We start from the raw sequence: 26,354 nt of genomic DNA, 5'->3' as shown, positions 1-26,354 counted from the left end.
AATTGTAGGTAGTCAGGCCTTGTGGACGCATTAATTCCTGCATGGTTGTGGCAAGGGATACACTCTACGTGTATGGAGGGATGATGGAAATCAAAGATAGAGAAATTACGTTAGATGACTTATATTCACTTAATCTCAGTAAACTTGATGAGTGGAAGTGCATAATTCCGGTACAAAGATTTTTACTTTATTTTTACATTCATTCTCTTTGTCTCTGTCTTGCTATCCTTTAGACTTGGTTTTTCCAATTCATTCTGCTATTTGCCATAACCTATGTGTGACTTTTTAATGTGCTATTTGATGAGTACTAAGCGATTTGTTTGCCTCAAAGGATATGATAGTTGCTTTTGTCTTATTTTGTAATTTTTTTTTTTCAATCTTTATAGTTTTAATCCCCTTAATATGTGGATGAATTTCTTTTTGAAAAACAACCTGTCTTTAGTACTGCCTGAAGCTAGTGTGATTTTTCATGTGATATAGTTGTGATTTTCTCTCATTTTTTTTCATGACCGTAAATCATAACAATAATGAAAAAGTTATCGTTGATCAACCTTATGACTGCTGTTTCTGTTAAACTTTAGTTTGATATTCGAGCCACATGACTTGTAGAGCTACGAATTGCTCTTGGAGCCTCAATGTATTGAAATTTGCAGTAATTATGTCATATTAACTCTGCCATATGTAAAATTTTATGATTTGTTGAAACTGGTGTATATTAAGCTTAACTACTTTGAGTTGTCATTGATTGTGTTAGGCTTCTGAATCTGAATGGCTAGAGATTTCTGAGGACGAGGATGAAGATTCTGAAGATGAAAAAAGCAACAGTGGAAGTGATGCTGATGAGACAGATGATGAGCAAGAAGACGAAGACATGGAGGTTAGATTTTGGCAATTGTGGCTCTAAGCTCGTCTATATATCTGTTTATGTACACACACACACACATATATATACATGCATACATACATATAGAAGAAATGTGTTACGATATCCTCATGTAAATTTTTTCAGGATGGACTTGAAAATAACTGGATTATGTTTTGAGATGAGTGCAATTTAAGCCCTTCACACATTGTACAGAGCTCAAACTTAATCCAACTGTTTTTAAATCTATCCTGATATTATATCAACATATATATATATATATATAGAGAGAGAGAGAGAGAGAGATGTGTGTGTGTAAAAATAAAACCACAAGAGGTTCCAAAACAAAAAAATACAGAAAAATACATTAGAGACATAAAGAATAAGTCTAAAAATGTTGAAATAAATAGTATCAGGTGGCTAGATAGCAACCAAATTTGGTTTTGTCTCTGCCTCTGGTTCTAAGAAAAGAGCAAGCTAATAAGTTGGTAAGATGATTGTCATTGTTAGTAGTAACCAATGTATCATCCAAAATGTTCCCGAGCTGGAGTCGGCCTCCATTCTTTTTCTTTCTCCTGGAATAGACTTGTCATTCCTCTTCCGAGGATTGGCTCACCTGATCTTGTTCTAAAGTGTGTTGGAGATGTGTAAATTTTTTAACATTAAAAGCAAATACATGCTATACCGGTTGATCTGTTATTGGATCAAAAGAGTTATCTCGTGTTTCTTGACATGTATGTGAGTCTTCTTCAATAACAGTGGGTGGTATAACACAATTGGATCTGTAGCTGTAGTATGTTGTTCTTCGTCAGGAATTGCGGTGTTGAGAAGAGAATCGGGTTGCATCTTCTCAACAAGGATAATAGGCGGTTGTTTTTTAGTGATATTCGGCCTTAGATGACAATTCAAACAATATCAAATAGTAGAGCTGTGGCCAAACATACTACAATGAGAGCAATAAGGAGGGTGTGATTCGATTTCAACATTTTGTCATTACCCATTGTGAGTGGTTCCAATCCATACCTCATCCGGAGCTGGTTGAGTGATATCCCTCTCAACCAATACACAAGCCACAGAGGGTCTGGTGACAGCAAGCGTAGGACTATCAACCCTGAGAGACTTACCGTAAGCAGTTGCTAAAGAGCAGAGAATTTTCAAGTTGAATAGATGTAATTTTAACCCCGAGAATTTAATCCAGACTGGAATGATAGGGGACTCCGCTTTTGAGTCGAAACCAACAGTCAACTTCAGAATTTTCATATAACGGTTGTCGATCTTGATAATTTTCCGAGAAAAGATGCGAGTGTAATCGACATCATGAGACAACTGAATCAGTATGTGACGACCTCAAGTAAACCAATATTCCAACTGCCTAATAGCTTCATAACATCAAAATCTTTCCGAATGATCTCCAGTTTTTTGTGACCATACAGAAATTTCCCCACTAGAGCAAAGCGCCAGGAGGATGCGAGAGTACTAGTTTCAACCTCTGTGAGAATAAGTGCAGGCTTCCCATTTTTTTTCCTAATTTTTTTATGAATGTGTGATCACCACCACCTTCAAGAGCGTCGAGCGTCGTAAAAAGATTGAGGAACATTGCGGGACTTGCCAATATGAAAACCAGACTCTGAACTTGAAAGAGAAGCACGAATAGGAATAAGAATGTCGTCGGCAAGTGTAGTGGCATAGGAGCGGATCATATGGATGCCATCTCCAAAGCTGCTGGAAATAGGCGAGCAAAACTGCCGCCTACGAACAACGCAAGCAGTCGAGCAGGTCGATGTGGCGAAGCAGTCTATCGGGCTTGAAGAAGAAGACGGCGCAGGCGCAAAGGCTGCAATTTCGTCAAGGCACGACGAAGTACGAAGCGGAAACGATGCAGCAGATGGAGTCGCGAAGCTGAGGGAGGCGGAGTCAAAGCAGACGGAGTCGAGCAGACGAATTTGACGCAGACGAATTCGAGGCAGGCGAAGCGCGACGAAGGAATAGACGAAGTAGCAGACGACAAAGTTGATGGAGCAGGCTGCGATTTTGATCCGGCGAAGAGATAACGAGGGCTACTCGAGTCGCCATGAAGACGCGACGGGAGTAAACCTTAGCAGATGATATATAAAAGTTGTATGATAAGAACCCAAAAGAGGCACCCTACCATACGATACAAGTACAGTATACCCCGACAAAAGATGCAGATAGACTCAATAAAATGTAAAACAAATTTAAATCATGCAGAAAACAAGTAGTTAGGGACGAGTCAGTTTAGTCATGTCTCTTCCTCTAATTTTAGGAGTGTAACCAGATAACAAACTTTGAAGAGTCGTGTCATTGTCATGAGTCACCAACGTATCATCCATTAAGTTTCCAAGTTGGAGTGAGCCCTCAGCCTTTTTCCGCCGAGAACTGTAAACCTGTCATTCTTCATCTGAAGACTGACTCATGTGATCCTCGATCTGATTTGATGTTAGCACCGCAGTAGGAGGAAAGGCAGTCGTTGGCACCGCGATAGGTTCCAGTGTATGTGAAGTGTGAATTTTTACCTCTGCACCTGATGCTTTCTGAATAGAAGCTACGGGATTATCCTATTTTTCAGTTCGAACATTATCTGTTGTAGTGTGGTCAGGAGAAGGGATTTCAGGGGTAGACACCAACTCCGATCTTGTGGTGATTCCCTCCTCAGGTTGTCTGTCATCAAATTTTTTGGGAGCGCATTCAGGCACATGTGATGCACTAATAGTGTGTTCGTGTTTTTGACTATGGGTTCTCAACTGTGGGTGTAATCTGAAACATTTCTCCTGCGGGTGTCCGAACATCTTGCAGTGCTTGCAGTAGTATGGTTTTTGTTCCATAATGATTTTTTGTCAATAATCATTGTGAGCAGATCCAAGCTAAACTTCTTCTACATCTAGTAGTGTAATATCTCGTTTAATCAAAATCTTTGTAATAGAGGGCCTTGAGAAATGAACTGTAGTTACGTCTACCTGCAAAGGTTTTCCAATGATAGTCCCAATTGCATATAAGATAGGTAGGTCAAAAAATTGAAATTTGAGTTCAGGTAATGAGAACCATATAGGTGCAATTGGGGGTTCTTGACTGGGATCAAAATTGGAGGTCCATTTGAGCAATTTCATGTGTTTACCCTCAATTGTGATGAATTTTCTTTGAAAAATCCTCGTGCAATAATCTTCTGTGCTCAATTGTATCATAACATGTATTCCGTCGAAATGACCCACTTGTCAATCCCCAACCAGTTTGAAATCTTCAAAAACCCTCATGATGATCTTCATCTTAGGGCAACCTAATTGGAACTTTCCAACTAGTGTAAATTTGTATTTTCCTGCACAAGTTGAAATTTCAGCGTCATAAAAGAAAATTGCTGGTTTGCCCGTCTTTTTCTCTACTTTTTTAATGAGATTGCAATCGTTATTTCCTGCAACAGAATCATGGTAAATCTACGGGAATACTACACGATCTGCGAGGTGGAAAAAGGAGTTGCGTTTGTGAACCACAGTAGCATAGGAGGGTTTGGCGGGGTTATCACCGGCAAGCGCGGCGGCGTAGGAAAGCCATGAGGCCATTACCGTAGCCAGTGCCAACCTGCAGCACAGTGAGAAGCTGCACGCGTGTAGAACGGTTCTGCGGTTCTGTCGTAGACGACAAAGGCAGAGCCGAGCAGACCGGGCGACTCTGTCGCAGAGGAGACGCAGCAGAATCGATCGGATATGTAGCAGACGAGACGCAGCAGAGCGACTCTGTTGCAGACGAGAGTTGTCGAGCGGCTCTGTCGCAGACGAGACGCAGCAGAGCGCCTCTGTCGCGGACAAAGACGACCACAACACTGTCGTCAGACGAGATGAGAACGCAAACGCGAGACGTCGCGAATGGAAGCAGACGAAGACGCTAGTAAATCGCTAGGGTTCGCCATGGAGCGGAACCTTAGCAGAGCGGGACGGCGACATGGACAAAAGTTTTTTAGGATATATATATTGAAATAAAAAAGAATACAAAATGTTGTATGAGAGGACCCAATGAATGATGCCCTACTCATATGATACATGGTACAAAAATATCCCAACAAAAGAATACAAAAGACTTTAAAAATGAAAAAGAAAACATGCAAAAACAAGTGTATATGGACGAGACAGTTTGAGACAGTTTAGATCTGCCTCTTCCTCTAGTTCTTGGAGCAGATCTAGATAGCAAACTCTGAAGTGTTGTTCCATTGTCATGAGTGATCAAGGTATCATCCATTAAGTTTCCAAGCTGAACAGTGTCTCCAGCCTTCTTTCTCCGCAGAGAAATATAAACTTGTCATTCTTCTTCTGAAAATTGTTCTGTCTGATCTGTAGAAGGAAAGACAGTTGCAGCGATGAGTTCCTGAGTTTGTGTAGGGCAATCTTCCAATACTTGGGAAACACTTGCTCTCTCAATAGGTAGTTTTACCAACTGGTTAATAGCAGTAAGATGGTTTGTGTTTGACTCTAAATCTTCCTCATTAGTATTAGGAGACACATTTTCTGTCATGTGAATGTGAATGTTCGCTTCATCTCTATCTTCAATCACCTCATAGAGGGGAGCCTGAGCACACTCCACGATAGGTAGAACCTAAGAGGAAAGTATGTCCACTCCAATAGAAGAAGAGGCAGTGACCGCGTCCTGCCTTCCAGGGGCAACCGCCTGACTCTCCTCTAACAAACAACTCTTATCAACATTTTCTGAAACAATATCAGTAGACAAACCATTTTGCACCGTATCCGCCATGGGCATAGCAGTAGGTATCACAGGCAGTGAGGAAGAGGGTATAACTTCCGCAAAAATGTGCTGAGAAACAGGAGGTGAGGCTATAGCCGACCATAGATGGGGATGCAACCGATAACAAGATGAAGAGCTATGACCAAAAATTCTACAGTAAGAGCAGTATTGGGGATGATGTCCCATCACATTCTTCTGTCAATAACCCTGATGAGGGGACTCAATCCAATTCTCCCCTGGAAAGGATTGAGTGATGTCGCGCTCTACAAGCACACAAGCTTCAGATGGCCTGGTTGTATCAAGCGTGGGAGTATAGACCTTCAGCGGTTTCCCAAAAGCAGTTGTCAGTGTATAAAAGGTTTCATAATTGAAGAGATGCACCTTGAGCCCTAGAAAATTAACCCAAACCGGGATAATATGAGATTCCAATTTATTATCAAAATCCATTGTCCATTTCAAAATTTGCATAAAACGATTATCGATTTTCAGAATTTTTTGAGCAAAGATTTGATTATAATCTGCGTCATTCGAGAGTTGAATGAGAACGTGACGGTCATCTAGCGAACCAACTTTCCAACTCTCTGTGAGGTTAAGAGAATCAAAATGCTTTCTAATAATCTCAAGCTTGGGATTTCCATACGGAAATTTCCCAATAAGAGTATATCTACATGCTGAAGCCAATATACTTGTTTTCTCATCAGTGAGAAACAAAACGGGTTTGTCATTCTTTCTTCCCAATTTTTTAATAAAGGGCTAACCATCTCCAGATTCATGTGCATCATGAAATTATTAAAGGAAGAAACAGGAACGACCGCCTACTCCGGGAGTAGAACCCCCGGAGACAGCCGCAGCATAACTCGGGGCCAATCCCCCAAACTGGAACAAATGTAAACCCTAATGCAAAAACCCCACGCGCCAACACTGGAGCTGAAGCAACGACGAACAGAAACAGGGAACGTAAATCTCGTACTAAAACAAGGAACGCAACAGTGGTCGGGCGAGATGTCATGTGAAATCGTCGTCTGGCTGGCTAGAAGACGTCGCACTAAAAAAAAAACTAGGAGCGAAACCCTTCGTCGTCGGGCACAAAGGAGAGACCGAAGGACGCGAGCAAGCTCGTCGTCTAGCAGGAAAGAGACGACTCGCGAGCAGAACGAAGGAGAGAAGTCCTTCGTTGTCGGGTACAACAAAATCGAATGACACGAATCTTCGTCGTCGGAGACAACGATGCCCATGGAGGAAGCCGATAGTTTCAACGTACGGAATCACCATCAGGCGAATCCCTAGAGCAGCCCGACGCCGACACCATTGATCTCATATATATATATATATATATATAGACACACACACACAAAAGGGCCATGTAAACTGGTATTTTTATGCATTTTGGCTTTCAAAAGCGTTAGTCCCCTTTTATTAACTGCGATCTTATGGATGTTTTTTAAATTCCTCTTACACCTTACCCAGATGGCATTTTAAAAATCAGAACTGGCTTTTGGTACTTCCTAGGGACCTATCATGCATCTAAAAAGGTGTGGTCATATAAATGTACGCAATGACACATCATGCTCCTCATATGAACAAAGCTTATTCAAAGAATATTTTCCTGAGTTGAAATGTTTTAGGTTACCTTAATTGCGGTGCCCCATGATATTATACCACGCCATTGGTGGGGTCATCGAATAATTTAGCAGAGGTCAAATAATTACACTTAGAGACGTTTGTGTAACACAATTACGATTGCAGCATACAATCCTAAAGGAATGGGGAGGGGGGGTGGGATCTTCTTCATAGCTAAAATTCTCAATTTCCATTATCTTTCCCAGCATAATCAAATTACATGATATTGGCCACTATTTATAAAAACAGGCCTTATTTCAAAAGAAAACTTTAACTTAGACAACTAATTACCCTACTTAATGATAAATTATACATTAATTCAGGACAATGATAAAGAAAAAGATGGGAAAGTGACGTGGAAAACGATAGTGTCTTAAACAAATAGACAAACAAGAATTTGGTGATCATGGATTAACTAAACTAAACAGTAGAAAACCAATGGACTGATATGCTTTTCAGGAAGTTAAAGTAATAACAAATTATGGTTTAGACTTAAAAAGATGATACCAATAAGCTAGTTGTTGTTGTAGCAGATCAACAGTGATCTCATTAGTACTTTTATCAATGCCTGAATAGCTAGAGTATGATTCATTGAGAGAAATGTAATGTCAGGAGTTTGAATTTATTGCTTGTTTAGTTGGGTTGGTTTAGCTTGGTTTATTTGATTGAATTTTCTCGGTTGCCTGGGTTTGATTGTGTAAGTTATGATCTCGAAAATAGGGTACATTTGATTGTGTTTTGGAAAGTTGGCTAAGTAGCCATTTTTGTTTGGTCAGTAAGGTGTGGAAAGGGTGACTTGGCTAAGATTTTTATTGGAAAATCAAATTGATCTAGAAAAAAATAATTGTGCTTTGGATTGAATGGAAACCAATGAACATACTGTTATGTTGGGCCTAACTTGAATTTGGATGAGCGGTAGAGCCAGTGTCAGATCAGATTAATTCAATATTAGATCGAGATGTATATCTATATTTGTAACAACGCCTGTCTACTTTTATATATATCGCCAAAATCTTTATTTTTTTTTTTTCAAAAACCCAAAAAAGGCTAATATATTAACTAGAAAGAAAGATACAAATACAATATGTTGAAGGGCCCAAACATGGCACCCTGCCCACACCAAAACTAGAAGGGGTTCGAAAACTAGAAAATACTGAAAAATACATTAGAGACATAAAGAAAAATCCTAAAAATGTTGAAATACATAGTATCAGGTGGCTAGAGAGCAACCCAATTTGGTTTTGCCTCTGCCTCTGGTTCTCGGAAAGGAGCAAACTAATGAGTTGGTAAGATGATGGTCATTGCCAGTAGTAATCAATGTATCATCCAATATATTCCCGAGCTGGAGTCGGCCTCCATTCTTCTTCCTCCTCCTGGAACAAACCTGTCATTCCTCTTCCGAAGATTGGCCAATATAAGCATCTACATGTTGTATCAGCGTCAGCAGGGGGCTCTGCTAGGATTTCGCCCGATGGCGATTCCCGACGCTGAAACTATCGGATTCACTTATTTCCTCCGCCTAAGCTTGCAAGTCGTCTCTCTAACCCGATGACGTCATTTTTTGTTCGTCTTACCGAAGACGACGACAATGTCTTCCGTTTCGCACATCGTCTCCTAATCGACGACGCGATTTTTTGCTCGCATTCGCCTTGTCTTGCAGGCACCCAGAGACGACGAATCGCACGACTTCTCCTAAACGACAACGCGCCTCGCTCGTCCTGCCCGACAGACGTTTTTCGCACGTCGTCTCGAAGAAGGACGCGCCTGTCCTGCCTGGCAGACGGTTCGCATCCTGTTTGCCTCTTTGCTGCCCGCCAGACTATTTCTCTCCTGGCGTGACCAACTTGTTAGGGAGATGGCCTCGATGCTCCGTTTCTATGCAAATCCCCTTGCCGACGACTTGCCCTTTCCTGCTAGTGCCCGTCCTCCAGGTTTAGCGTCTGGTTTTGCTATCGGTAAGTCCTGCAATGTTACAAAATTATTCCACAAGGCTCTTGAAGGTGAAAGTGATCACACTTTTATCAAAAATCTTGGAAAAAAAATGGGAAGTCTGCACTTATGCTCACAGAGACTGAAATCGGTTTTCTTGCATCTTCTTGGCATTTTTCTCTAGTGAGGAAATTCTTTTATGATCACCCAAAACTGTAGATCATTAGGAAGGAGTTTGATGCTATGAATTTTTATTATTGGGCAGTTGGAACATCGGCCTACTTGACGATAGACATGTACTTATTCAGCTATCTCATAATGCTGATCACACTCGCATTTTCTCTCGAAAAGCTATCAAGATTGACAATCGTTTTATGAAAATTCTGAAGTGGACTGTCGGTTTAGATTCAAAAGCGGAGTCCCCTATCATTCCTGTTGGATAAAGTTTCCCGGGTTAAAATTACATTTGTTCAACATGGAAATCCTCTACTCTTTAGCAACTGCTTACGTGAAGCCTCTCAAGGTGGATAATCCTACGCTTGTTGTCACTACACCCTATGTGGATTGTGTGTTAGTTGAGAGAGATATCACTCAACTAGCTACAGATGAAATATGGATTGACACTATTCACAAGGGTATTGACAAAAGGTGTAAATGGAACCACATCCTCTTTATTGCTCTCATTGTAGTATGTTGGGCCACAGCTTTCCAATTTGCTATCGTTTGCATTCTCTTCTAAGACCGAACCGAATATTACTAAAGAACAACCACATATTATACCTGTTGAGAAGATGCAACCCGATCATCTTCTCAACACCGCAGTTCCTGAGGAAGAACAACATACTACAGCTATAGATCCAGATGTGTTTATACCACTCACTGTTATTGAAGATGACTCTCTTACATGTCAAGACACACGAGAGTGCTTCTTTGATCCAATATATATATATATATATAAATATGTGTGTGTGTAGACGTCAGGATATGTCAATTTCTTTCTGCTAGGGTTTCGCCATCATGGTGAAACCTGGTCTCCTCGCGATTTTAGTTCGTCGTATCTCTTCTCCATCGCGCTTCATCCGCGTCGTTTGGCGTTGATTTCTTCGTCGCGCACTGTTACACGCGTCTATCAGCTGCGCCTTGCTCCCAGCTTTGTTCGGCTCTCCCAACTTCTTCGTCGCAAGTTCTCAGCTGCGCTCACTCGCCAGAGTTCGCGGCTGCCTGCGTTGTCTGTGTCGATCGACAGTTTGCTGAAGAAATGACTTTTGGACGTTCCTACGCCGCCGCCCTCGCCAGTGATAACCCCGTCTCCGCTCTTCTTTCGAATATGTTTTTGTAATGATATCAGGACAATTTTGCTCTTGGCATTGAAACCGGACTTCTCAAAAAAACTTCCCGTAAAAACGACAAACCTGTAATCTTTCTCACTAAGGAAGAGATCTATACCCTAGCTGCGCCCTGCTTATTGTTCTTAGTAGGTAAGTTTCTTTATGGAAACTCTGAACTTGAGCTAATTCGAAAGGACTTTGAGCAAATGAAGCTGAAGGGGGTTGGAAGATCGATAAATTGGTTGATCGTCACATTCTTATTCATTTATCAAATGACGAAAACTACACCCCCATTTGTTTGCGAGAAGAGTTCTTCGAATAGAAAATCAGGTGATGAACATTTTAAAATGGACGGTGGATTTTGACCCTCGTACTGAACCTCGTATCATTGGCTGCGAATTGCGCTTCCCAGGTTTGAAGATCCACCTTTTTGATCAAGAGCTTCTCTTCGCTTTAGCGATGGTATAGGTAAACCCGCTTTAGAGATGGTATACGGTAAACCCCTCAAAGCTGACGCGCCTACAGTGAATCTGACTCGGCCTTCAAATGCCAGAATTTTGATAGAAAAAGATATTACTTTACCTTTTTCCGAGAGAAATATGGATTGGCACACAACATCAGGGATTTTGGCACCAAGCAGAACTTGAACGGTAACCACTTTATTGTACCCACTGTTGTATGTTTGGACATTCTCCTTCTCAATGTTATCAGTTGCATCTGAATTTAAAACATTCAAGTAAAAACGCTTCTGGATCTGCCCCACCTCATACATGTCCCTTCTCCGCTCCTGAGTGCATTCCATAGACTATTGAAACACCGGTTGAAACGATGCCACCTCCCCCTACCGGAGACAATATTGTCTCTGTCCTTCCGACTGATATATTGGCAGATGGTTCACTTGGGTCCAATAATCAGGATAGTATTGAAGCTCCACATCCCCAGGATGCATCAGGTGTTGAAGAGACATGATTACAATCTCTTCAGGATCAGAATGTTGTTACTGCTAGTTAGGAGCTGGGGGCTCATTCTCTCCTACATGCCCAACAATTTGTTGACCACACCGATCAGATGAGCCAGTCCTCGGATGATGAATGACGGGTATACACATCTAGAAAGAAAAAGAAGAATGGAAGCACACCCCAGCTTGGGAACTTAATGGATGATACTCTAGTAACTTTGAGTAATGGAATGACACTTAGCAATTTGTTAGCTGTCTCCGCTCCTAGAACCAGAGGCAGAGGCAAGACCAAGCTGGCTAGTGCCTAACAGCTTATTTCCAGCAAGTTTTTTTTTTTTGTGTTTTGTGTTTTATCTATGTTTCATCCTTTTAGGATTCTAGTGTCTGATGTATCGTATGTGTAGGACACTTTTTTTTGGGTCCTCTCATACAACCTCTATGTATCTTTTCAATTTCAATGACTCCCACCCGACAAATCAGAGAACTAGTTTTTTTCGTATATATAGATATATATATAAATATATATATATCTATATATATATTTATATATATATATATATATATAGAGATCATACTGGAACATGACATTAGCTACATTCATATATGCATCTATTTCTTTATTTATGCATGCGTATAAAATCAAATTAATTAACTTGAATCAAAACAAACATGATAGACTTGAGACTTGGTTCAAATACATGTAGATTGAGTTAGCCTATAACAATGCTATGCTTGAATCAAGATCAAATTGAAAGGTCTTAAGTTGTTCATGCTTCATGATTGGATTGGCAGTACCAAGTTAAGTTACTCGTAGCCCTGGCTATGAGAAAATCAACAAAAGTTGTCCTTTTATATGCAAGTAATGAAGGGATTATTATTATTATTGAAGAGATTTGGAGTTTGAATTGAAGGGATTTTTGTGAAGTGTAAATTTAATTCTGAATTTTGGATTTTTAAATGAGAGAGCTAAAGGTAGCCAATAGTCACCTATTAATATTTTAATCATTTTTTTATAAAATCCAGTCATGCCCAGCTAGTATTCATTACTTGTTCCACCACTGAATGCAGTTAAGTATGGTGTTAAATATGGATAATAAATGCAATATTGCATAAAACATTCTCAATGTATTGATTGCAATTAAAATTATTCAAGTATTGTTGATCTCAAAATGTGTCATGTTGATGCAATTAGATTGCCAAAAATGCTAGAAGGGACCCTTGCAATCAATTGAGTTGCCACATGGTGAAAATGAAATATACCAAATGCTACATTGCCAAGTGTGAATTGAAACATGTCAACTAAAACTAATTCATCGACTCTTCCGCAAAATAGACTTCATCGACATTACCAAATCTTCAAAGTTAGCTAAGGATATTTGCATTGTTCTTCATGTTACATGAGAATAAGTTGAAAATTTTACTTAAATAATCTAGCTTTATGATATCTAGATTTAACTTTCTCCTCATATGAAGGAGATGGAATAGTCCAAAACTAAAATAAAATAACCTTTTTAATTTTGAGGTCCCACTGTTTGTTTTTTAAATGATTAAATATTAAGGCCATTTTTTTTGTAAAAATTAGAATTTCATCAAAAAAACTCCAAAACTAAACGTACTCGTCCAAAGGCACTTTTAGGATGTGTGACCTCCTTTGAAGTTACACCAATGAGATAAAATCATGAGACCATTAGGCCAAAGCGGACATCATCTTGATTTGTGAGAGTTCGGCTGTTACACTATTAACTAAAATGCTTGAATAGGGATATAACATAATAGTAAGGTAATTACATTGAATGAATCATTTATGAAATATCAAGTGTCAAAATATTATATGCAATTTTCTTGTGAAATGCACTAGTAGTTACAGCTAGATCGATCATATTATATTATTCATTTGTTTATTTCATTTACTTTATATCATATACTTAAGATATATCTTGTATGAATGTCTTGGTTAATTAACAACCATAAGTAATCCAACTGAATAAAGCCCAAACCATATATCATAATAAGTTGACCGCCATGTTTAAACTTCCATGATAGTTATTGAACCATCTCTCAAATCTATATCACGAAAACCAGGTTAAGGATCTCGCCTGTTCAGTTTGTTGCTTATAGCATAATATTGTCAATCCATCGCGGATAACATAATCTTTTTATACTCATTGCTTTTTACATAAAAGATTTAAATGCATATCTTATGCATGATGAATTTGCTAATCAACATTATGCATCAATATGCAACTCTTAAATAAAAGAATACAGTTTTTAATAGCATCCCTAAAACTTCAACATGTGCTTTGCATAATTTATAATTGCTATGCGATAGTTTATTCATGAATGGTAGAACATAAATATTTACTTTTCAATATGAACTATCTAGCCTATACCTTATATTTTATTCTATATTAATATAATCATTTGCATGCATTAAACTTGAGTAATTTTGGTCTATGAATTGGAAATTGAATATTTTACTCGAATTGATGATCAACACTTGGACAAGCTTCTTTCCATCTATTACTACGTAAATTTGATATCTTCCATACAAAATGTGAATTATAAATTACTTTAATCATAATCTTTTTCTAGCTTGCCGAACCTAATTTAACTAGAAATAATCTCAAAATATTCTATTACCTCAAAAGTGAATTGGAATGGAATACGGACGCTTATATGAAAACCCGATGTTCTACCTCAAAACCCATTCCTTTTTTTTTAACCTTTGAATATTTTTGGGTATGTCGCATTTCACCTATCACAAGATTTAAAGAACAATTACAATACTGAAACAATAGCGTCTTTCTTATCCTTCAAGTTTGTATGTTCACTATATTTTGTTTGTTAATTTACCTTTTGATTTACTGTGCCATTTTCTCATTTGCTGCTTCAAATTTCTTTCATTTAATATTTTCTTTATGCATGATTGTGAAGCCTGTGGATCATGCTGAAAAGCCTATAGATTTGGGAAGTGCTGTTTCCATTCTAAGGGGCGAGAAACAGAACATTCGGAGAAAAGTGAAGCGTGCTAGGATCGACCAGATTAGAATCAGCCTTGGCCTTGCAGATTCACAAAGGACTCCGATGGTAAATATCTTCCAGAACATAGCTTTACTCAATCTCTTTCATAAACTATGCTCTTTATTCTTTACTGTACCTTTCATAAACTTAGGTGCTCGCTGGGAAACATAAATGTCTTCAAATGTGTTTAACTGTCATTATCTTGAAAATTTTTAATAACCAACAAATTTCAGGAAAATGTCCTTTTATGGTCTGCTACTATTTTTTATCACTATAGTGGTGGAAATTATAATCTCTGTTGAGAGATCAAGTCTACTAATTAAGTAGATTATGGCTTTTATAATCATAATATATTTATCTTAAGCTCATACAACGTGGAGAGCTTCCAAAGCGGGTATTTAATATCCTTTATTCAATTAATTATGTCCTTGTGAAGCCTGGAGAATCTCTGAAGGACTTCTACAAAAGAACAAACACATATTGGCAAATGGCTGCTTATGAGCATACCCAGCATACTGGAAAGGTAAGTAAATCTCAGGCTATGAAATAGCTATCTCAGCATCTTATTTGTTGGAAATAAATTAGTATTGTTCTGTTGTTTATTCCTTCTTTTGAAGTCATGCAATTAGTTTGGAAAGGATGCATTTATATTGAAAATTACAGCTAATTTGCACTAGATGGTCACTTTAACCAATAACTGGGAAACATCCGGCATGTTGTTACATTGATGTTATTTTCAAAAGTATGAAATTTACTCTGTTGAATATAGATCTCATTCCTCATTAATATCCATATTCAATGACCCTTATTATGAAATTTTAATCTCTTACATTTTCCTGAAATACTCTTTTCATCCAAACATCTCCTGATTTTTAGATGCTTTAATTTTTTTTTATTCTACCAAGCTTTACTTGACCTCTCCACCATTATTTTGCGCGGCTATCTGGGAATGAAGGCATGAATCATAGGTGAATTTATGATACTGATTTGTCGAAACTTTATATTGCTCTTTCTTCCAATCTTCCATTTGAACTTTAAAAACTTCGAGCTTTCGGTTCTCATGCATGTTAGTTTTTTGCTCTAGCTTCATATTGAATACCTAAACTTGATTTTTTTACTTAATATGTCACCTTACTTGTGAAAAAGTGTATTCCACTTCTTAAAGGTTAAAATATTGATATTTGTGATGTGATATGAAAGATTTGGGTGGTATAAATGTAAAAAAGTAAAGCTTAGATATGTAAATACATAGGAATTGAGTATTCTGTATGTAAGTGGCCCTACAATAATTACATGGAAGGTAAAGTTGAAAGCTAATATCTACAATCATGGTATATTTCCTCTAATTGCATTGTCATCACACATGACTTTATTTTCTGATGTCTCTCTCACAACCAAACTGTAATTCTGGACTGTGGCATAAATTTTACAATTTGCCGTCCCATTTTTTTTTTTTGTTGCTTTTTTTTTATTTTTATTTTTATTTTTTTGAATAAATGATGAACTCCAGGAGCTTCGCAAAGATGGTTTTGATCTTGCTGAAGCACGATTTAAAGAACTTAAGCCCATCCTCGATGAGGTGACTAAAATATTATATATGGATTTTCTTTTCTTTTTTTTTGTTTTTCCCCTTTGATGTATTGATTCTGTAAATAACACGTTTCTTTGTCTTTTTTCTTCTTTTTTGATTCCTCCAATTGTGTATTGAAGCTGGCTATACTTGAGGCTGAGCAGAAGGCTGAGGAGGAAGAAAATGCAGAAATCAGTTCAAGAGCAAGGGGCAATAAGCAGAATAAACAGCGAAATCCTCTGAGATAGAATGCCTATTTTATTACTTCCTATGCCTGGTTTTTTTTTTTTTTAAAATCTAAATAGATTTGTAATAGAAACGTATTTATCATATTCAAATTTGTTAATAAATTATCTATTTTTGGTTTTGAACTAATTTCTTTTAATAAGTTGTGTCATATAATAAGTTATACTCTTATTTATTATTCAATATTTATTAATCCTTAAAATTATTGAGAATATCTTTATTTAGTAATTAATTCTAAAACCAGAAACCACCATTTTTTTTTTAATTTTGCTTGTTTTAATATAGAATATATTTTTCTAAATATAATATTTATAAGTATATCATATATTTGGCACAAACAACACATCCAATGCACAAATCTAAATAATACATGATTTTTATATGATGTAAAGGATTTGAGGAAAGCATAATTTAAGTGATGATATGTGCATGGATACGAATTCGGTGGCATGCATGTAAGATCCCCAAATACAAAATTCTTACTAACGATCAACAAACAGTAATAGAGCATATAATTTTGTTCGTATGCAAGTCGTCAACGGCTTTATTAAAGAAAGAAATCAGATTTAATCTGATTATCAAATCAAAATCAAGCAAATTTAAGTTAAATATGGTCTCTTTACTCGGTAAAGAAACGAAGCAGGAAAGTGGCCTATAATAACTTCGCTAATTTATAAGAAAATTGAAAAATTTTTCATAAATTTCTCATTATTTAAATAAATCATGTAAAGTTCCACATCACAAATTTGAGAAACTACTTCACACGAAATTCTTAATGCTGTGCCAAAAACTAAACCACAGCGCTGTACTTACTGTTCAAATAAATGACGCTCATCACCCAACTCTTCACAGTAGACAATCACTGCAGTTCACAAGCAACAAAACATAAAAACTTCATGGAAGAAAAAATAATGAACCTTTAAGAAAAAAATATTAGAAATGGTTGCAGTTAATGTATGGAAACCCTAGGCATTTATTTTTTGATCCCTGATCTTGCTTATCTTAGCATTTATCAGTTTATCTAATATGGGAGGCTCCAGCGGGATTGGATCCAGACACCGCTCATGAGCTGCATTGATAACCTGAAGCAGAACAGAAATAATAATAATAAAATGTCTAAAATTGTTTCCATTTTACTGTTTGGTGGCAACCAAAGCACAATAAGAAGAAAACAAAATCAGAATCGGCTTCAAAATTATTGGAATTACTTCGAAAGGTATATAATCCAAATTTTGATTGGATGCTCGTATATAATGCTCCTCTCAAAGTGAATCCAACTGAACAGTTTTTATTAGATATTCTATTGCAAAAACTTTTCAGCAGAATATTTTGCAATTAGGGGGAGAGCAAACATTTGTTTTTCACATGTTTTAGGGCGAAACTGAATAGCCTTTTTTTTTTTTTCCTTTAATGCTTCGGAGTTTTATAATTAGCGTCATTTTATTGAAGGCGGATTTGCATACATACCACACAATTATTAAGTATTTATATATCTAACACCTAAACATTCATAATTACATGCATTTTACTGGAATCTTTAAGATCGCGTCAATTGTATCACCATTACTATCTTTTTAAAAGTGAAATACACATTTTTATGCATGGATTTATGACACCAAGGTGTCAAAAGTATATAAATAGTAAACTTTGGGTGTTAAATACATAATTTGTGTCTGCTATTAATATGAACCTGGAAGTTTTATTTGCATGACAATAAACATGCTTTTAAAATGAAATTTTATGTGCTATTTAGGATCCATCAGCTATTAAGATGAACCTGGAAAAGCCCGGCAAATTACTGACCAGAAAATAGAAGAATATAACCGCTAAAAGCATAATGACTACCTCTTTGAGTAGGAAATCAATGATTGCTTCATCATCAACATATTCTTTCAGAAGATTCTTCAGAAATTCAATATCCAATTGGATTTGTTGGTATCCACTTCGATTTAATGTTTGGAGACGCACAAATTCTTGTAAGCTTTTGAGACATAGTTTGACAATAGTTGATACAACTGATTCCTGGAAGGCATGAATGAACTCAGAATCACAAAGGCTGAAATAGATAAATGTTTGGTGGTTCACTTACTGGATGCTAAACTGTCAAAAAAGCAGACTTTGAAGTAGAACTCACTAAAATAAAAATAAAATTGAATAAATTGTAGCAAGTGCTGGGAGCAATAAATTTGGCATAATAATGGAAAAGTTTGGTTGATTTAAAAAACCATTAAAAAAAAGGGGCATTTACATACATGGCTCACGATTCTTATGTATTTACATATTTCACGCCTAAACATTCATATTTACACAGATAGTACTCAAATCTTTAACATCACATCAAAAATAACATTGTTCCGCTCCTTAAAAGTGAAAACACATTTTCATGCATAGGTTTAAAGCACCAAAGCGCTATGTATTTAAATATTAAAAGTTAAGATGTGTGATATTTAAATACATAAGAATTGTGTGTTACGATGTAAATTTCCCTTGAAAATATAACAAAGTGGATTAGTTATCCAGCTCAAACTCAACAAGTAAATAGGGTCATTCAAGGGTCTAATCTGAGCCTCTCATGAGCATGAATCTGGCCAAGCCATGTTCAGTTGATCAGCACAATGAGCAGGCTCCATCTGTTAAAATATTAAAATTGTGATATAATAGTAAGTTTGATTTTGTTATGGTTTAAAGTAGAGCTTTAAAGAAAATACATAAATAAAACAAACTAGCTGGCTCAGCCCAATTCCACAGTATCCAATCCCATCGTCGTATCTTGCACTTCATCAACCTCCTCATCTTCCATCCTCTCCATATGTTCCACATCCTCTCATGAGTTTATTATATCATAAGACCATCCTCTAACAAAGCCAGGTTGACGTGGCAACAGCTGTTGCCCTTAAAAAATGTTGCTCATGAAATTAGATTCAGGGTTTATTTCAAGAATTTTACTTAATTAATTTTTTTTTACTTTATTCTGACTAAATTAGTTTCAACTATCCTTCAGGTAATATTTGATTTTAATTTTGACTTAGTTATAATTTGGACATAATTAAATTTGACTTCAAGTTGAATTTAGCTAATCTTGTAAACCCTATTTCTATAAACAACATATCCATGATTTGTATTTAATTAGTTAAACAACGAATTGAAAATTATATCCTCATCATACCCTTTTCCTTCCCAATCCTCTTTTTGCTACCCTCAACAAGATTATTTGACAACAAAGAAAAATGATAATAATTTGCTAATTCCAACTTCGTGCACGCTCTTGTTGATTCCGTGGTTGTTCTTTTCAATTCTTTCATAGTGCCTATTTCTCTCCTCGCTACCCTTAATGACATCAACTCAGCATTTGTCACCAGATGAATAAATGCACCTCATTGTTTATTTCCTACGAACCCCACTCTGTGTTATGGTGATCCTTTTCTGCTTTAACAGGCTCATTGGCTACACAATCAGCTCTTTATTTGAGCTTGAGAAACAATATAGAGAGTGGCATAAAGCTCAGCAAAAATTCGCAATCAATTTATTGAACAAAAACAACGTCAAAGGTGAATGGATTTCCAGATGGATTTTTAGGTCGACAAAAACTAATGAATATAATCAGAATTAAGAAAATATTGAGATTTCCCAAAAAGAAATTCAAGAAAAATGTTAAAATATATTCAATATAAATATATAAAAATAAAAATTGGTAAACTAAAACAAGCTTGTTTTTTTGGTATTGGAACATCTAACTATTCAACAAAGTGCAAGATAAGAAGTCCTGCAAACCTGAGTGTATTCAACTTTAGTGAATATTTCCATTTTTTGCTCAAATAATTTTGCAAGATGGCTCTCCAAAAACTGACTTTTAGCACGTTGAGTATTTGATCGACTAAATTTATCCTCACGCAAAGGGTTACTACGAGAAGAATTTGTGCTTCCATTGCTGTCAGAACGGCGATGTCTTCTTGTAAGACTACGTTGTAAGACCTGTCTCACCTCAGCAACAACACCATCCAACTGTGAAATAAAATACATAAATTACCAAGGCAATTTGTTTCTCCTTCATAATATAAGGAATGGATATCTTCCACTAAACAACCGCCAAACCACAACAAAATATTACATAATATGATGAAGCTAGCGGTCATTTTCCAAAACAACCCTACAAACGGGTGAAGACAATGAGTCTCCTATGCATTTAAGTCTCACTAAGAATTCATTGTTATTTTTACTTGAGCTGTCTAACATTTATTTTTAGTGAATTCATTATATAAAGCTGTAAAGGATCGGACTATAGAGAGTTTTTTAAGTGCGTATCTTTTAGTTCTAGACATTTCTTGATGCCTAAGAACGAATAGCTTCCATCCATTTCAGATGGATGTGATGAAGAACAAATCAAAAAGATAAACATTTTATGAATTGAGAAATTAAAATAGATGGTAAGTCTGGGACAAAATAGATGAAAGTAAAAAAGTTTAGGGACTAAGTTGACCAACAATTGTCATTAAAACATATATAAATAAATCGTATTTACTTTTCAAATCCATATATTTATTTGGAATTTGGTGCACTTATTAATAATAATTTCATAACAAATATTCCAACTAAAACATGAAGTAACAAACATCTTGTTTAAATTTCAAACTAAATTCTCCTCGACAACGCTAAAAAAATACATTGCTGCCTCACAAGAAATTTCATTTTTTTGGACTAACTGTTCCAAAGTTCCACTCGAAAGTATGGCTAAAAAAGTTTTTGAAAATAGAGCATGCCTACCTCTTGAAGAAGAAGATCCACAAACATATTAACCTCTCGTGGTTCCTTGTGCTGAGCATACATAACAATAGGCAAAACAAGCATGAGTAGACAACATCATCTATGATATAACAAGAAATAAGCAAATAAGAATGTAAATAACCTTAATCCAATTGGGAGTTGTGAATCTCTTTTTGAGTATGGTGGATAGGTTTTGAGATCTCATGTTTATATACTGGAAAAAAATAGACATTAGATGCTTGGTTGAATGATTTTAACCAAATGGTAAATTTATTTAGAAAAACAGCTCAGAAAGACTTATTAGCAAAAAAAAAAACAGAAAACCTTAGGAAGAGATATGTTCCTCATAAATTGGTGCCCATTGAAATCAGCTTACACTTGCGAGCCCTAATTACATTACCGCTGCCACCGCCACCCCACACCACACCCCCATCTTGGGCCTATTTGTGAACAAGTAAATTAGAAAATTCAAGTCATCCGTTTCATTAAATTTGATTAGAAATCATTACTATCATCTCAATCAAGTAGCTCGAGTATGACATGATAGAAGTGCATCGAAGACTATTTTGAAATCAATTTTGAATCATTCTACTAGCAAAGGCTTGTTGTGCCATCCTGACTAAATGGTCCAGAGCCACGTAGCATGAACATTTATAACATTAAGGCATTAGATATGATAGGCAATGGCTAAAAGGCACAACATAACCATATTCTAAAAGGCATGGTATTACCAATTTTTGCACATGAGTTTAATTGACATGAAAGATTGTGCCTAAGCCATTTGGTGATGTGGGAGCAACATGTACAGAGATGCCTTATGCGATCTCGCGCTCAAGGACCAGACGTTGAAACCTCCTGTAACCATGCGAGCTTCGGTTTTGTCATTGTTGTGGAGTCATCAAGTCCTCTTGGGCCCCTCGACTATTCTATTTCTATTATTATTATTATTATTATTATTATTATATGTGTGTGTCTGTTTCTGATGTTTTAAAGTAAATTTTTTCGTGTGTTTTGGGAGCTGTTGTTATTTTATATTTGCCTTTGAGGGTTATAAACGAGGGACGAGTAGTGCTCCAGTTGTATCTCGTGCCCGAGGTGGTGAATATCCCTCCCATCCTTCCCTTTATCTTCACCACTACCTTTCTTGTTGCAGTCGCTCGAAAACAACCCTCTTAGTTGTTCTTCCTACAATAGCAACCAGCCGTCTGCCATCCTGGTCGCCACCTTACTCTACCATCTGAGCGCTTTCCTCCATCTTCTCCCAACCCCTACACTTATTGTTCGTTGTTGTTCCAACCACATAAACCACATCCCCATAGCCTAGCTGCTGCTCTAGCACTTCCCCTATGTTGTCACAATTGTTCACTAGCTCAACACCATTTCTTGTGTTGTCTCGCTACTGTCACAGCTACCGTAACCACCTCCCTGCAACCTAGTTACTGTTCCTGCCACCCAGAACCGCCCCTAATCGCCGGTTCTTCTTTGTCCAATCCACCACCACCACCACCCAAGTTTCACCCTAATTTGAATGCTTATGTTGTGTCTATTGCTCTTTTAAATATATGGATATCGTGCTGTTGCATTTTCCCTTTCAATTGTATTGGTTGTAACTGACAATTTATTTTCAGTAATAATATTTGTTTTTCCTATTGTGGTTCAAATTAACACCGGTATCATTTAGTATCGGAGCTAACTTAATCCTAATTCTATCCTAGGGCTTCTAGCATTCGTACCCCCAAATACCCAACCCTATATCCACACAAATTTCCTTCCCTCTGCTAATTTTCCGAATCTGCCACTCCAAATTTGTGTTCCCCACTCTACATCATCCATACACACCTTATTTACCAACACTCAAATCCTAACCACGCCACCAAAGAGACAATTGTCGAAGACCTAAAAGGAAGGAAAGATCACGATGTAGTTTATGAGAAATTTGCAAAACAGATGTCCAAGAGTCTTCTATAGAGGATGTGCGGCGAAAAAGTCCTCTAATTGAAACAGAGGTCTACCACCTTAGAGAAGAGGCAATCCGGAAGTGTTGCCAGTAGCTCCAACGGTTTCTTGCTAGATCGAAGGAATGAAATGAATTACTTCTAGCATTAGGATGTCAAGGATGAAGAACCTCTACCCCAGTGGTTTGACTTGAAAAATCTGAGATGCCAGAATGTCGAAGTAAAGGTGGATTTGTCAAATTTTGACGACCACTTAGATCCAGAAGAGTTCATCAAATGGCTCCAGGCCGTGAAAATTTCCTTTGAGTACCAGAACATCTCACCGGACATAAAGTAAAACTAGTTGTCATCAAGTTAAAGAAGAGTGTATTGTTATGGTGGGAAAATTTGAAATGCATATGCTAGTGCAAGAGAAAAGACAATATCACTACCTAGTTTGAGATGAAACATGAGATGCAACGCTAGTACCAACCAGTGCATTACAGACAAGATCTGCTAATCCTAGCTTCAAAAGTGGAAATGCGACATTACTAGATGATCAACCCACCCCACAAACAAAGTATAACCCGGGATCGAGTAGCAAGAGTACACCAAGTGAAACATCCAAGCACACTCCAATTGAGGAAACGCTAGTTCAGAGTGGAGAACATGTGGGAGTCAATCCACATTCTCAAATTTGTCTTAGCAAGAAAGTGTTTCAAAGGCCACGAATTTGGGCATATTGAATTAGATTGCACAACCAGAAGAAGCATCTCTTTCACTAATGAAGGAGTAATTGAAGAAATAGTCATTGACATTGAAAACGATGAAGACGTCAAAGATGAGCGTCAACTTCAAGCAGCCGAGAAAGAGAAGGTTGTGACTCAAGGAACCCACAAGAGAGAATCCAGCTAGAATAATTGAGATTGTTCTAGAAGATAGTGAATTTGAGATACTGGGTGTTCATGCAGAGTATGAGATTATGGTGCATCGTGCTACCTTTTTGCAGGCATTGAGAAGAGCATCAATTGGACTAACATTGCATGTCCAAAAGAGAAAAAAATATTATATCAAAACTCCGCATGTATAACTACTTACGGAGTTCAATCTCGAGCTGACACGTGGATAGACGAAGCCCACCCACATAAAAAATGAAAAAAAAGAAAGAAAACTCACGACTCGACACGACTGATGTGTTATAGGAATATTCTATCGCATAGGAATATTCTCTCACTTTATTCTGAATATTTTTCGCGCTGTTCATGTGTTATTGGTGTTTTATTTAGGTGATTCAACCAAATGACAAGATAAAAACTTTTAATAATGTGTTATTAATGTCTTATGGAAGTGATTTTAAGTTAATATTATTGTTTAAAGAACAATAACATCTCAAAATCACATCAGTCACTGTTTTTAATGTGTTATTAGTGTGTTAGTCATATGTTATTGATATTTTATTGAGGTGATACAATTCAATGATAAGATAAAAATTTTTACTGATGTGATATTCATGTGTTATGGAGATGATTTTGAGTTGTTATTGTTGTTTCAAGAATAATATTTTAAAATCACCTCAGTCACTATTTTTAATGTGTTATTGGTATGTTATTGAGGTGATATAATCCAATGATAAGATGAAAACTTCTACTGATGTGTTATTCATGTGTTATGGATGTGATTTTGAGTTGGTATTGTTTAAAGAACAATAACATCTCAAAATCACCTCAATAACACACCAATAACAAACACACACCTCAATAACACACCAATAACATATGAATAATGCAAAAAATATTCAGAATAACGTGGGGGAATATTCCTATAACACGGCAGCAATGATAAATAACGCAAAAAATATTTTCTTATAACACATGTCAAAACTCTGTAATGCAGAGGAATATACATAACACGATGGAATATTCCTATAACGCATCGGCAAGGGTAAGTAACGCATTGGTAGGGCCAGGTCGAGCGTTTTCATTTTTTTTTTCATCTGTTATGTACGTGAGCCCCGACCTTCCACGTGTTAGCTCGAGATTGGACTCCGCAAGCAGCTATGTATGCGGAGTCCTGATGTAATATTTTTTTCCCAAAAGAGCCATGAGTTTGAGGAACTTGTACTAGACACATGGCAGCCTTAGATAAGAAGATTTTAGAATTCTTAAATGCATAGAGCCTTCTGAGTTGCCCCTACAAAGGGAGGTCCAACATATTAAAAATGATGAGCTTTTGAGCTACTTCTGGAAGACCATTTGGAGTCATTTGGGTATTAAATTCGATTCAAGAGATAACTCGCTGACAAAAGTTCAGACAGGAGAGATGATCCACAGTGTTGGAAAATGCCTTAAGAGTTTTGTGGCAAAGAGCATCCTTAAATGGAATCCAGGTCCTAACGGAAGAAAAAGAGGTCTCTCATGAGTGATTGCTCGTGAGAGTGGCTCGATCTACTATAGATTTCGTCCCATAGTTAATTGCTCCTCACATACTTGTTTACCATATACGTCTAGTGGGGCACGATAAGTGGTAAAAATAGTTTACAAATGTAGTGGCTCGAGAATTGATTCGTGAGAATACTCGTTTATCTACAGTGTCAGCTAAGAGTGTGTCAAAGAGAATGGATACTTATTCTACTAGAATGTAATTTGATATGACAATGTCTGCATGACTTTACAAGAGGGTACATAATTTTGTTATCTTTGTCTAGGCCAACCAGACGCCATACTACAAGAAGAAAGAAACTTCTACGAATGAGGTCGAAGCTCTAGTGACCACGGAAGACTGCTGTGAGAGCGCCACGTACAAGGACGCCTTCTACGATCCTACGTACTAGGATCAGACATGAAAACCTCCCACGACCATGCAAGCTTCAGTTTTCACACCAGAATCGAACCGGTTCAGGTTTTGTCACTATTGTAGAGTTGGTTGGTCCTCTTAGGCCACTCCTTGCTATCCTATTATTATATATTTGTGTTTCTGATATTCTAGGGTTAGTTTTTTTATGTATTTCGTTCATGACACAGAGCGGGACGCACAACTGAGAACGAACTGTGATGAGGGAAGGAAAACAACTGGAAGCTGCCCCCGATTCATATCTAGACCAAACCAGTTCAAATTTTGTTGACGTTAAGGAGTCGGTCAACCCTCTTGGGCCATTGTTAATTATCCTATTCTTATATATTTGTTTTTTGTGTTTTAAGTTTGAAGTTTATGTTCAGTACAGTCTTTGGCGTCCCAATTTCTCCCTTCTATGTCAGCTTCCAAAGACAGGTGGTGCTCCAGTTGTAGCTCGTCCGTGGTGGTGACCTTCTTTCAAGGGTTGAGTGGTGCTTCGGATGTAGCTAGTTCCCGAGGGACTTTATCTTCGACCATCCATTTCCTT

At 37.1% G+C, this 26,354-nt stretch overlaps 2 protein-coding genes across 4 annotated transcripts in view; one reads left to right on the top strand and one right to left on the bottom strand.

The window, feature by feature from the left end:
• The window catches only part of LOC110018756 (kelch domain-containing protein 4), a 91,326-nt gene extending 74,982 nt beyond the window's left edge, over positions 1 to 16,344 (top strand). For all 3 annotated transcript variants that reach the window (XM_020716178.1, XM_020716177.1, XM_020716176.1), the window contains 6 exons: positions 9 to 170; positions 755 to 877; positions 14,378 to 14,530; positions 14,901 to 14,987; positions 15,975 to 16,043; positions 16,175 to 16,344. In XM_020716178.1, coding sequence (XP_020571837.1) covers positions 9 to 170; positions 755 to 877; positions 14,378 to 14,530; positions 14,901 to 14,987; positions 15,975 to 16,043; positions 16,175 to 16,282 — 702 coding nt within the window. In that variant the 3' untranslated portion in view covers positions 16,283 to 16,344. The remainder of the gene's footprint in view (positions 1 to 8; positions 171 to 754; positions 878 to 14,377; positions 14,531 to 14,900; positions 14,988 to 15,974; positions 16,044 to 16,174) is intronic.
• A 574-nt stretch (positions 16,345 to 16,918) lies between these two features.
• LOC110018773 (vacuolar protein sorting-associated protein 51 homolog) overlaps positions 16,919 to 26,354 on the bottom strand; it is a 129,371-nt gene continuing 119,935 nt past the window's right edge. Inside the window, exons 16-20 of the mRNA XM_020716204.1 lie at positions 21,184 to 21,255; positions 21,042 to 21,092; positions 20,052 to 20,282; positions 18,126 to 18,302; positions 16,919 to 17,362 (exon numbers count right to left, since the gene is read on the bottom strand). Coding sequence (XP_020571863.1) covers positions 17,246 to 17,362; positions 18,126 to 18,302; positions 20,052 to 20,282; positions 21,042 to 21,092; positions 21,184 to 21,255 — 648 coding nt within the window. The 3' untranslated portion in view covers positions 16,919 to 17,245. The remainder of the gene's footprint in view (positions 17,363 to 18,125; positions 18,303 to 20,051; positions 20,283 to 21,041; positions 21,093 to 21,183; positions 21,256 to 26,354) is intronic.

Source organism: Phalaenopsis equestris, unplaced genomic scaffold, assembly GCF_001263595.1.
Source record: "Phalaenopsis equestris unplaced genomic scaffold, ASM126359v1 Scaffold000036, whole genome shotgun sequence".
Classification (NCBI taxonomy): domain Eukaryota; kingdom Viridiplantae; phylum Streptophyta; class Magnoliopsida; order Asparagales; family Orchidaceae; genus Phalaenopsis; species Phalaenopsis equestris.
This window is presented reverse-complemented; position numbering and strand designations above follow the sequence as displayed.